General features: G+C 36.3%; 1 protein-coding gene across 1 annotated transcript in view; it reads left to right on the top strand.

Moving 5' to 3' along the window:
* Window positions 1-13732, top strand: part of CLASP1 (cytoplasmic linker associated protein 1) — a 266333-nt gene that overhangs the window by 127762 nt on the left and 124839 nt on the right. The window contains exons 9-11 of the mRNA XM_054575023.1: window positions 9041-9193; window positions 12125-12198; window positions 13362-13454. Coding sequence (XP_054430998.1) covers window positions 9041-9193; window positions 12125-12198; window positions 13362-13454 — 320 coding nt within the window. The remainder of the gene's footprint in view (window positions 1-9040; window positions 9194-12124; window positions 12199-13361; window positions 13455-13732) is intronic.

The raw sequence follows: 13732 nt of genomic DNA, 5'->3' as shown, positions 1-13732 counted from the left end.
TTCTCCTTTTTTGTTTAGATAGTAGGTCTCTGGTGCCACAGGGGTGCAAGTAGCACTCTGTTAGCACCTTCCTAGCTTCCATTATGCCATTTCCATTTTTGTGGTGTGGTGTTTCCAGACAGGTTAAACTTTATACCCTTTGTGCTCTGACAAAAGCATTCCTTAATTTCATAAATGGGGGAGATATTTTTGTATTTCATAGATGTCTTCATCAGGTTGAAGGTGTTCCTTTTTAATCACTATTTGTAGTGTTTTTAGCATGACAAGGTTTTGTTTTGGATATTATCAAATCTGTGTCTTTTGAGCATGTTTTTGTCTTTTATTCTCTTAATATGGTGTATTTAACTGAATTTTGTGTATTAAACCAACATTATATTCCTGGGATAAATCCCACTTGGCCATGATTATTCTTTTCATATGTTGATGTATTTGTTTTGCTAGAATTTTGTTGAGGACTTTTATGTCTGTATTCATAACAGTATTGGTAATTCTCTGAGAAATTTTTAAAAATAGTTTTCTTAAGTGAACATCTATTAAAATAAGTAAATAAAACAGTGCACAGAAAACTCTTAGTGCAGTGCTCAGCACATGGACAAGGACCAGTTAATGTGAATTGTTTCTTGGGGGAGTGGTAGTTGTTTATTATTATGAATCAAATCATAGAATCTTAAGTTGGACAGACATGAACTTGAATCTTGGCTTCATCTACCTTCTAGTTAGCTGTGTGACTTTGGGCATGTTATATATTGGATGCATTAAGTATTTTCATCTTTCAGAATGGAGTGGTGATAGTGCTTCTCTCTTATAGTTGTCATGGGATTTAATGAGAATGTGCCAAGCACCAAGCACAGGGCCTAGTATGCATTTAGGTATTAATGTATTAATGTATATATATGTTTCTTTTTTAAACATATCAACTACAGTAGTGTAGTGAAAAATTTGAAACAAACTATTAATAGGTGATTGATTAAATATAGTATATGTGAACAGTTTAAATAGAAAAATATTTGTTAGATATTGGTAATGGGCACAAAGCAGTTTTTGTGTGTATAATATGTTTATGAATGCATTGAAGTCTAGAAATGCATATGTATATATATCAGTGTTAGCAATTTAGTTTGAGGGCTGTAATTGCTTATGAGTACTTTGAGTTTTAATTTTAAAATAGGCATATATTTTATCATAAAAAAGGAATAAAGATATTTCTGTGTGGAGGGAAATCAGGAAGGTTAAAGATATTTAGGGTTGTAATTGCCTTACTTTCTTGATTTGCCTTCTGATATTTTCATAGTCTTGTTTGACTTTATTATCTAATGAAACCTTATGCATTTTTAAAATTAATAAAAGCTTCTAAAAACAATACTTCAAGCACAGTTTGTATATATCCACAAATTTTGCCTGTCTTCATACGAACTGCCAGAATTATTATTTGAATGTTCACTATGTATTTGCCCTGGCTGTGTTTTTGGTGTTAGGAATACCAAGAAAAAAAACAAAAGGGTCCGTAACACCAGGGACAGAGAAACAGACCTGCAGACGTCTAATTCCAGGGTGAGACGGAGTAAAAGGCACACATGTGGCCTTGTAGCACAGAGAAGGGCATCAGTCGCCCGTGGACAGAGCTGGGCAGGGTCTCAGAGGAGCTGACAATCGATTAGTGTTTTCAAGAATACACAGGAACATATCAGGCAGAGGGGGGAAGACTTGCAGATAGCAAAGGCTCTGAAAGATTTAAGAAAAATGAAATTTTGGGTTATTGATGAACAGCAGTCAGTTTTGGGGCTTACTATCATGCCTCTGTGTGGCTTCCTCTTGGGAATGCCAATTATACTCTAGTTACTGGGCTGCGACATTTCTTTCTCCCTTGGAGGAGAATATCAGCACCAAGGAATGGGTGAATCTGAAAGCCCGTCAGGAGTATTAGCTCTCACAAAGTGACCCTCATGCAGTGAAACAGAGGCTTAGTTGTTTTTGCTTTAGAAGATGAGCTTGGGTTTCCACCTGCCTTAGGAGAAGAGAGGAGAGGAAGAGCGTTGTGGGTTAGGTTCTGCTTTCCGGGCAGATGGACAATGGGACAGACATTTCTTAGTTTCTGTGCCATTTCATTGGTCCTCAAAGACTAGTGTGTATGTGAATTTTCTTAATTGACATTTTAATCTAAAGATTGTAATTCCAACTTTCACACAACAAATTTGAAATCTGATAGGTTTCTCTGCTACCCCTATACTCAAACCTATAGCCATTGTCGTATGTAATGGTCTTTCTGATCATGTTGGCCCATAGAATCTGTCTGTGGCTTGCTGTAACTTCATCTCTCCAACTTCATGAAAGTTCAATTCTGAGGCAGCTGGGGCTTTAGGGATTTCAGAATCTAAGTCAGTTGAAGCTGACAAGAGGACTGCTCTGCCCTCCTGGTGCCTGCCCTGGTCTCTTGAGCCTTCACCTGGCATCTTGATTGCAGTTCAAAGGCTTGTTCAAGAAAGTTCATGGACTTACCTAGCCTTTAGAATTTTGCTTGTTTGCTCTTTAGTCCACGGAGGACTGTACTCTGGCCTTTTTGGTTTTTCCAAGGATCCTGTCTCTTCTGTCTTTTAAAATCTATTTTGTGTCAGTGGTCCCTTTGGCATGCTATTTCACTGCTCTTTTTCACTTTACTATGCCTACTTCAATGTGTTGCTAGGAGTGGGGTTATTGACTTGGATGAAAATTACAGTCACTATAGAAAATTCATGAGTCATTTTCAAATATCTTGTCTGGGTGCTGTAAAAGGAGGAATGGAGTTCAGGTGATTTTCTTTTTTTTTTTTTTTTTTAAGGTGTTTAGAGAAGGGAAGGAAGAGGAAAAGAAACATCAATGTGTAGTTGCCTCTTGCCTGCCCCCTACTGGAGACCTGGCTCGCAACCCAGCCATGTGCCCTAGACTGGGAATCAAACCTGCGACCCTTTGATTCGCAGGCTGGCACTCAATCCACTGAACCACACAAGCCAGGGCTATATATGTTGTCTTTTTGTATGAAAAATCTTAATTGATGTAATAGAACCTTAGATAGCTAAAAATACTCATTGTCATGTATGTTTTCTACAGCTTAGTTAAAGCTCTAGGAAAAAAGGCTGTGCTGACAGGTGTCTGCTTAAGCTGAAAAGCCTAAAGAAAATGGGAATTTAAATGACTGGTAGATTTCTCTGTGGATTCCTTTGGTTGAGAAATACTGAACTATTTTAGAAGTTGGGCTATAATGCTGCTCATCCTGGACTCGATTCAGAGTGGATCCATTATACTTACTGTGCTGTTGCAGATACAGCTTCTTTGTTCTGTTAAGGAAGGGCACCTTCTATATAAGAAGATATATCCAGTTATCTGAAACTGGGAAGCTTTCTGAGAGCTTAACCTCCTTTTTAATTTGACTTTAATTTCTGGGTGTCCAAAAAGCTGGGAACATAGAGTAAACGTATTTTTAATAGTGTATTAGTTTTCATACAGGTTTAATTGGCTTTTATTCTCCAAACACCCCTTGAAGCAAAGTATGTCTAAATTTCAGGCAGTGTGTCCAAGAGTTAGTCTGGAAAATGAATACGGTGTACTCTTTTCCCTGTTTCCCTGAATTCCCAATTCAGATAGAAAATATGAATTACTTTCTTTGTTGACAGAGCACATGGAAAATAATTTAATCTTGATGGTGCAGGGTAGTTGTTTGAACACCGACTGTTGTGCTGTTAAGTTGTGTAAATGGGATTTGAGCTCTGTACTGGCACTGGCATTCTAAGCAGTTTGGATTTGTCGGGTTTTCTATATGTGTGTTTGCTTTTACACTTTCTGTTTAGCTGCATGACTTTGAACTGTCACTTCTCATTAACATCATTTTGCTTAACTCCTGCACCCCCTTTCTCACTAATCTGGTCAGGAAATCAGATAAGTAAATCTGCTACATCTGTTTCCAAAGGGTAAGTAAAGACTGAGTGGGACTACTAGATCTCTGTTTTTTAAAACTCTACATAGGCTGATTAATATGCTTTTTCCACCCTTCCTTTCCTTGGGAGGTGTTTCCATAAAGAAATTGGAGATGAAACATGTGTCTTCTTACTGCAGCACACCATTATATGAAATCTTCAGTAAATTTGGACAAGTTATAATTAGCTTTTAAAAATGTAAGCCCTTTGAGGACAGAATCTGAACTGTTTCCATTTTCTTCATGCTTTCCCAGTTTTTTTTGTGGTATCCTATACAACAACATATATGTAAACTGCCAGGATATATATGCACAAGCCAATGTATATCTTTTCTCTGGCCACTAGGTTATCTTCCCATAACATGAGACTATAAAGAGTGGAAACTAAATGTTGGGTGTTTTATGCTTGCTTCAAACAGTCACTTATCTTTTGCAGTAATTAAAATAGGAGGGGAAAGTCTTAAATTTGTTCATATATTTACTGTCTCCAGTGTGCTTCATTTCTTTATGTAAATTCAGGTTTCCATTTTCCATTTTCTTTTTGCTTGAAGATCATCTTTTACCATTTGGAATGCAGGTAGGTCAGTCTCCTGGTGACAAATTCTTTTTTTGTTTGTTTGTATAAATTTTTATTTAGCCTTTATTCTTAAAAGATATTTTTGCTGGATATAGAATTCTATGTTAATACTTGTAACCATTGTCAAGATGTCATTTTAATGTCTTCTAGCACATGCGGCTTTCTATAAAGCCTGCTGTAGTTTGTTCTTCTGTATGTGTCTTTCTCCCCTCTTGCTCCTGCTGGGAGTACACTTGTATGGGTGTTAGACTGCTTAATATCATCTCAGAGGTCTCTGAGACTTTCTTAATTTTTTCAGCCCCATCCTCCTATATCTGAGCTTAATTGTGGTTAAATTTTATTGCTGTGTGTTTAAATTCTCTGGTTTCTTTCCTTCTGCCCTGCAGTGTTTAATCTTTTAATCCCATTCAATGGAATTCTTATTTCAGGTACTGTGTTTTCTTAATTTATAGAAGTTCCATTTAGTCTTTTTTTTTTTTTTAATCTTCCTTTTTATGTCTATGTATTCCTCTAATTCTTGAACATACTGGGTTGGCCAAAAAATGTGTTCGGGTTTTTCCATAAGTAGTACTTAGTTGGCTCTAACTTCATTCGAAAAATTTTATTAGGTTGTATTGTGACAGCTGTCATATCAGTGTGCATTTTTAAAAAAATCAAAATTGGTGATTTTTTTGTGTAGCCATTTTAATACTGAAGATGGAAGAAAATATGCAACATTTCCAGCATATTATGCTTTTTATTTCAAGAAATAAAATGCAACTGAAATGCAAAAAGATTTTTGCAGTGTATGGCGAAGGTGCTGTGACTGATTGAGTGTGTCAAAACTGGTTTGCGAAGTTATGGGCTGGAGATTCCTCGCTGGACAATGCTCCACAGTTGGGTAGATGAGTTGAAGTTGATAGTGATCAAATTGAGACATTAATTGAGAACAGTCAGCATTCTACCATGAGGGAGATAGCCAACGCACTCAAAATATCTAGATCAAGCACTGAAAATCATTTTCACCAGCTCAGTTATGTTAATTGCTTTACTGTTTGGGTTCCACATAAGTTAAGTGGAAAAAACCTTCTTGACCGTATTTCTGCATGTGATTTCTCTACTTAAACATAGTGAAAATGTTCTGTTTTTAAAACAAATTATGACAGGCAATGAAAAGTGGATACTTTACAATAATGTGGAATCATGAGACTATGAGGCCAGAGAATTGAACCACCACCACCAATCACAACAAAGTCTGGCTGGTCTTCATCCAAAGAAGGTGATGTTGTATGTATGGTAGAATTGGAAGGGAGTCCTCTATTATGAGCTTCTTCCAAAAAACCAAACAATTAATTCCAAAATCTGCTTCCAGTTAGATCACCCAAAAGCAACACTTGATGAAAAGCATCTGGAATTAGTCAACAGAAAACACATAATCGTCCATCAGGATAACATAAGACCACATGTTGGTTTGATGACCAGGTAGAAACTGTTAGAGCTTGGCTGGGAAGTTCTGATTCATCTGCTGTATTCATCAGACTGCACCTTCAGATTTACATTTATTTCGGTCTTAACATAATTCTCTTCATGGAAAAATTTTAATTCCCTGGGAGGCTGGAAGAGGTACCTGGAACAGTTCAGTGCTCAAAAAGATAAAGTCATGGGGAAGATGGAATTATGAAGTTGTCTGAAAGATGGCAGAAGGTAGTGGAATAAAACGGTGAATATGTTTTTCAATAAAGTTATTGGCGAAAATGAAAAATGTCTTTTAGTTTTACTTAAAACCAAATGAACTTTTTGTAACTTTCTGCAATAGTTAAAGCAGTTGTATTGTTCTTATCTGCTAGTTTCATCATCTCTGTCATTATTGTTTTTTGATTCCCCATCCCCCTCCAGATTATAGGTCACATTTTCCTGCTTCTCACAGTATTTATGAAATTTCAGTTAGGTGTATTATGAACGTTCCATTGCTGTTTGTCCACATTTTGTTATATTCCTTTAAAGAATATTATGCTTTGTTTTGGTGAAGCAGTTAAGTTACTTGTAGATCTGTCTTATATCCTTGAGGCTTGTTTTTAAACTGATCAGGCAGGCTTAGTATAGCCTTCACTCCAGAAATAGTGAAGTTCTACTGCTAAGGCCTGCCCTCTCGGCAGTCTCTCTTGATTGTTTCCATTGAGCCACCCAGAACACTAGAGCTTGAACATCTTCCTCCTATATAAACTTTGAGAATCAGTCTATAGATTCCTGGTCAGTTTTTGCCCTTCTTTGTGGAATTTCACCCACACATGTATGGCCTAGAGCTTAGTACATTTCTAGAGCTCTCTTTCTGGGTATCTTCCTCTTTTCTTGCACTCTACTCTGTAACTTGTAGCCACCTCAGCCTTTCTGGACTCTGATCTTCATTTTCTCAACTTGGCTACTAGGTTCAGTTTGGGTTCCTCTGTACTTGATGGCCTGGAAATTGTCTTCAGGAAGAAAGAAGGAGGGATTATATAGCTCACCTCGTTTTTCCTTTCTCAGGGTTCATAGTTCTGCATTGCCTGCTGTCCTATCTGAAAGTAGTTTTATATATTCTTTGTGGTTGTTAGCTACTACAAGAGGTTATATCTGGTCCTTGCTAAGCCATCATTGCTGCAAGCAGAAATCTCAGGAATTCCAGTGAAATTGGTCCATTGAAAGTAATTCTCCATAACTGAATGCAATTCTAAATGGCATGTCCCCCTTTGTTAGAAAGAAAACGTACATGAATTTTTGAATGAAGCATAGTATTGTCCTCATTTCCCATATTCATTACTTAGCGTTTCCACCACCTGAACTATTACCATTCTGAGAAGAATAATGATTGGAGTTCTTCAACATGGTTCATTAATGGCAGTGGAGTGGTTCAGATGCTCTTGGAGCTCCCTTGAGGACAGATAGGCTGAGTCCTTGTCACTGCTAATGCTGTCAGTGCTGAGTGGGTGACCTCTCCTTTGAGTTGTCGTTCTCCTTTACATAAGATTAAATTTTACATCTGGGAAGGGCATTAATGTGCTCTGCAGTTTAAGAATCACCTTTAGAATTCACATGGGAAATCTATGTTAATAGACCACTGACTATCTGAATCAATAAGAAATTGATACATGGATTGAAAGAATCATATATGAAACAACGTAGGCATTGCTTGATAAGGTGATCTGGGAAATGTTAAAGGCATGTTGAAGGAAGCTGATTTATAGAAGGATATGCACTTGTAAGGATAGGTCCCTCCACCACAATGTTGAATAAAAAAGTCATGTAATTTGAAGTCGATTGTTAGGGAGTTGTAAGGAACATTAGGGTGCTGAGTAGACACAAGATTTGGCTATTGATGGTTTAGCTAATAAGCAACAGATCAAGAAAAACAGGTTTTTTTATATCTGTTTTGGGGGCAAAAGATATTTACTTTCAACTTATTGGTAAAGATCTAATACCCTTTTTCAGAAATCTTGAATATTGCCAGCAACAGATGTTAGTTTTCTTTTGTTTTTAATTACTCTTCAGTTCTTTAACATTCTGAATGACTCACACATGCTGTGTAAGCCTTTTATTCTGTATAGTGTACCATGATAGCTTTAATTTTGTGTCATCAAAATGCTGTTTACAAATATGCTGATTTTTTTTTTTAAAGCCCAGATAGAGTTTTTCTCTTTTCATTTTAAATGTAATTTGAGGACTATTTTTGGATCCACTGCTGCTTAGAAAATTTAAAAGTTAATTGACTTATTTTAAAATGTTCAACCTTACTAAAAGAGAGGGGTAACATTGCAGAGGCATATTTTTAACGTATCAATTTTGCTTGAAGTTTAAAAATGATAATCAGTCTTGGCATAGGTGTAGCAAAATGGGCACATTTTTGAACTTTGAGGAAAAAAATGTTTATATCACCTTTCTGAAGATAAGTTTGGCAGGATACATCAAAACACTTTTATACTCTCTGACTCAGTAATTTGGCTTCTAAGGATGTTTTTCTTAAAATTGTTAGAAATTCAAATAAAGACGCAAGTAAGGAGGTGTTATAATACTATTTCTAATGGGGTATTAGAACCACCCTAAATGACTAACAATGAAAATGTTTCAGTTATGGCACTTTCCAATTACAAAGTACCATGCAACCATTAAAAGGTATTTATGAAGTATGATTTTTCATATTGAAAAAAATGACTTACTTGAAATAAGCAGTATTCCAAAATAATATATAATATGTAGTCTTATGCCAGCTATTACTTAAAAACGCAAGACAGGATGGTCAGAAATATGCCAAAATATTTCTAGGTTGTGATTTTATGAGAGATTGCCTTCTTCTCTGTGTGTTTTCTATTTTCCAGAAGGGGGTGGGAGAGCATTCTAGATATGTGAGAGTGAACTTGATGTTCGTACCTGCATTAGGCTTGGAAAGACCCTGGATGGGCATCTCAGATCCCAAAAGAGGAATCAAACCATTCATCTCTAAGGCTAGTTATTTTAAGTTCAGGTGAAAAAGTACTTAAAACAATGATTTTTTTCTTACTTTTCAGATAAAAATTTTGATGATGAAGATTCTGTGGATGGTAACAGACCTTCCTCTGCTAGTTCTACATCATCCAAAGCTCCACCAACCTCACGGAGAAATGTTGGAATGGGAACCACTCGCCGGCTTGGATCATCTACTCTTGGATCCAAGTCTTCAGGTAAGACCAAGCCCCATGTGGTGTTGTGGGGTCAGCTCTGCAAGCCTTTGAAGCCAAACGTGCATAGTATTGGCCTTCTGTGTCCTTCAGAAGTGAAGCAGTCTCATTTGTAATGTGTTTCTGTTGGCTCTTCTTTAATTATTGTGCTATTAATGCTGAGGCGTTGGTGGGATGTAAATTTGAGCTGCTGTGTTGCTATATTTTGGTAAGTAGAGTTTGTAGGAGAATGAAGCCCACACTGAGGAAAACATAGCTAAAAGAGAGAGGAAAACCAAAAGGGTGCCTTGATGCCATTTTTTTATTATGGGGATCCAACAGTGCCTGAAACCACAATGGGGCCTTTCTAGCCAGTTTTTATTTATCAAGGCTGAGACTATCCAGAAGTCAGACTGTACCTTCTCTCTTTAAAATGTATTTTGTTACTTCAGGTAGCATCATTCCTTGTGAGATCAGTATGGATACCGAATTAAGTACATGGTAGGGATTAGCTCCTTGAGGCTTGATAACAAAGATTTCCTCTCTAAATCCCTCCTCTTCCACTCCCCAATTTAGACAGTTTGAGTTCTTATTATATACTTCCATTTTGTTGTCACATTGTAAATTTACATGCAAATTTCCTACTTTCTTCTAAAATACTATGTAGTCACTGCTCTAAGAACCATGCTCACTGTTAGCATTGGGCTTTTGAGCTTGCTGGATGAGGTAATAAATTAAAACTGAAGTCAGGATTAGCATCAGAATGCTGCTTCCTGCTGGTCTTTCTTGCTTTCTGAACTGGCCCTAGAATGTTGGTGTGTTGCCTGGATGGATCAGCTTCCTGCCTGCTGCTGTAGTGCCTTCACCACCAGCATCTCTGTCTATGTTAAAGTAGCTGTACCAATGGCAGAAAGTGATATTATAATCTTTCAGGGGGTGCATTTAAAAAAATTTTTTTTTGTATTGAGCTTAACTTCACATAGCATAAAATTAACCATTTTAAAGGTAACAACAATTCAGTGGCATGGTAGTATGTATATTCGCAATGTTGTACAACTACCACCTCTAGGTCCAAAACAGTTTTATCACCCCAAAAGAAAACTCCACACCCCTTATACATTGCTCCCTGTTTGTTACTTACCCCAGTCCCTGGCCATCACCAATCTGGATTTTGTCCCTGGGAATTTACATATGCCAGATATTTCAGAGAAATGAATTCATACAACGTGTGCTCTTTGGTCTAGCTTCTTTCATTTAGCATAATGTTGTATCCAACCTTTTGGTGTCTCTGGACCACACTGGAAGAAGAGGAGTTGCCTTGGGCCACACATTAAATACATTATGACCCGTATTCACAAAAAGATCTCATGATGTTTTAAGTAAATTTACGGTTTTGTGTTAGGCTGCATTCACAGCCATCTTGGGCTGCCTGCCACCAGCAGATCTCAGGTTGGACAACCCTGTGGAGTTCATCTACATTGTATCATGTATCAGTACTTCATTTCTCTTATGGCTGAAAAATCTTCTAATCCTTTTTCTTGATCTATTCTTGGGTGGTGTCAGTTCTACAAACAAGGTTTAGAAAATTTCTGCATGATCAGACCATTTCTTTTTCTTCTAATAATCATCCATACTTTCTTCCAAAAATCCCAGCTGTGTAAATTATGCAGAGATATCAGCCCTGTCCTCCCTTTCAGCCCTTATCTCATTCTTTCCCCATTCTGTTTAACACCATGGTCATGAATTTCTTTATTGGATCCTTGTCAGATTCCTTAGGTCTTGGAGTCCTCTTCCATATGTGATACGTGGCACAGTGCTTTATACAGAGGAAGTACTCGGGACCTGTCTGCTCAGTAGGATCAGTTCTAATGCTAGAACAGACAGAGAGCAGCATGTCTAAGTGTGTTACTGTCCACTGTTTACAGTTGGCCTGTGGATGCAGTGATTTTTTTCATCAGGGTAATGGTGCACATGTACTGGTACCAGGAGTCATCCATACAGCTCTTTTCTGTCTAGGTCCCATCAGGATACCAAACACCAGAGAGGTTGTCTGGTAAGAAGCTCTAGGAGATCACTCAGACTGATTAGTGTAAATCATTAATGAGGGTTTACCGGAATGAAGATAGACACTAATTTTGAAAACTTTATTGCAGGACCAAGGGGAACATGATGAGATGTCAGGAGATTTTTGTGGTTCATATTCTAAATGATAGTAATTCATTTTTAAGTATACAAAGCATTTTACAACAAGGGGAACCTTGCTACTGATGCATAAATGAAAAGTTGAGTTACAGTTTAGAAGAAATGAAATGTTTTGAGGCTAATGTGAGGTCAAAATAAAACTATTAAATTTTTAGAACTCATTTGAATATTTCACAAATTTGTGATGCTAGATTTCTAAAAATAAATAAACTAATTCCCTGAAGAATTAAATTTTCTATTACATCTGTTATTAGAATCTCTCAAAAGATTTATACATTAATAGAATATAAACCATCTAAATCTTTTAAAAGCTAGACTGTCCATCCTTAAATAAGTAGTCTCTTTAAATTCTTTAAGCTAATGTATGTAATATTGTAGAATTACTATACTTTATCTTGATATTAAAATTCAGTAATATTTGTCAATTCCGCAACCCTCTAAATTTATTTTAATCCGCACCTGAAGATACGTTTATTGATTTTTAGAGAAAGGAGGGAGGGAGAGAGAAACATCAGTGTGACAGAGAAATATTTGTCAGTTGCCTCCTGTACATGCCCTGACTGGTGATCAAACTCACAGCCTTCTGGTGTGTGGGACAATGCTCCAAACAACTGAGCCCCTCACCGAGGGCTCTAAATTTTTATTAATCTTTAAATACATGGTTACAAATCTACCAAAATGTAATTTTTATTGTATATATTCAGATTCTTCCAATGCACATTGTTTACTTTTTAAATACTAATTTTTTTATAGCTGCAAAAGAAGGAGCTGGTGCTGTTGATGAAGAGGATTTTATTAAAGCTTTTGATGATGTACCTATAGTGCAGGTGAGTGAGGATACTTGAGTTTGATTAAAAATAAGGATAGGCTTATTCTTCAAATTTCATTTTTCAAGTACGTGATATGTGACGTTCCTTACTACGTGAGGTAATTTTAACTGTTAGGACTACAGGAGCTCTGGGATTGCAGACTACAAAATGTTGGAGCCTTTATAGCTGAAATGAAGAGCAAAAGTCAAGGCTCAAGGTGATCTTTCAGTAAGAACTAGAGAGAAATTGCCTGCTCTAGTAATAAGTTTGTGGCCCAGGTTACATAAAAGAGAGGGGCTGTGATTAGATTATACAAGGGAGAAAAGAAACATACTTATTTGGGGGATTTTTTCTTAGAAAGAAAAATTTATAAATTTGAAGGATTTTGGTGTCTGAAAAGCTATGAGGAATGGTTTAATAAAAGCTTAGTTTATGTCATCTTGATGTTTCACTTAAGTGCCTAATAGATGAAACAAAGGTTATTGATAAAAGCTGGGGTAAAGTCATATTTTAATGGCTTTGAATGTCTCAGTGGTATCTGTTAATGACTGGGGTTAACAATACTTTTCTTAACCTACATTGACCATTTCTGCTCTGGATTCCTGTAACATTTAATGTATATATGAACTGCTTGTTACCTGCTGTTTGGATGCCATATGTATATAAACAAGATAATAGGTAGGCATTTTAGGCTGAGCTTCATCCTTTAGTCCTTGACTTTCCCAGCATGCCTCATTCTTCGTTGATTATTCCCCTACCTGTCTTATCAGATGTGGGAATAAATAAGAAAGTAACTTTGAGAATGATTAAGGTTAAATATGTATGATGTGATGTTATATATAATATTTAAGAGTCATAAATGACTTGTACATCACTGACAGATCCCCAGTAGGCCTCTTTCTCTCTTATGTGTGAATTCATCTTTCAAGTTTATAGTAAAGCTTTATTTGAGAGAAGGTTATCTATACCTGGGCATCAGATCTAGTGGATATATACTCAAAATGGGGAAGAATCTCATTCTAAGACAAATCTGCCTAGATGTTATCTCATAGGTCCTCCTGGAAAATGAAATGATTTATTTTACTATACTTATAAATGCTCTTAACTTCATGTAATTAAGAAATAATCTTTTTTATTCTTTGAATTTTCTTATGTTGATTGTAAATTAATTTTGCTTACAGATTTATTCCAGCCGAGACCTTGAGGAATCCATAAACAAGATTAGGGAAATATTATCTGATGATAAGCATGATTGGGAGCAAAGAGTAAATGCTGTAAGCCGTTGACTTCACATGATTACATTTTCATTAGATTTATTTATATGTTCTAAACACTATTATGAAATTGGGATACAGCTCTAATGAATTTTAAATAGTAAATATTTTAAATATAAATGACTACATTAACACTTTACCTTTTAGTAGAGTATCCCACTTCTATTGCTGTTTTTAAAATATGCCAATTTACACCTTTATGTATATCCTATATTTTAACAAAGACCTCATTGTGGAATGCCTGGTGATGCCCTCCACTCACACCTTGGTAAAGATTT

Source organism: Pteronotus mesoamericanus, unplaced genomic scaffold (genome assembly GCF_021234165.1).
Source record: "Pteronotus mesoamericanus isolate MK-2021 breed Mesoamerican mustached bat unplaced genomic scaffold, CSHL_Meso_final contig_27, whole genome shotgun sequence".
Lineage (NCBI taxonomy): Eukaryota > Metazoa > Chordata > Mammalia > Chiroptera > Mormoopidae > Pteronotus > Pteronotus mesoamericanus.
The sequence above is the reverse complement of the archived record's forward strand: the minus strand, read 5'-3'. Positions and strand labels throughout refer to the sequence as shown.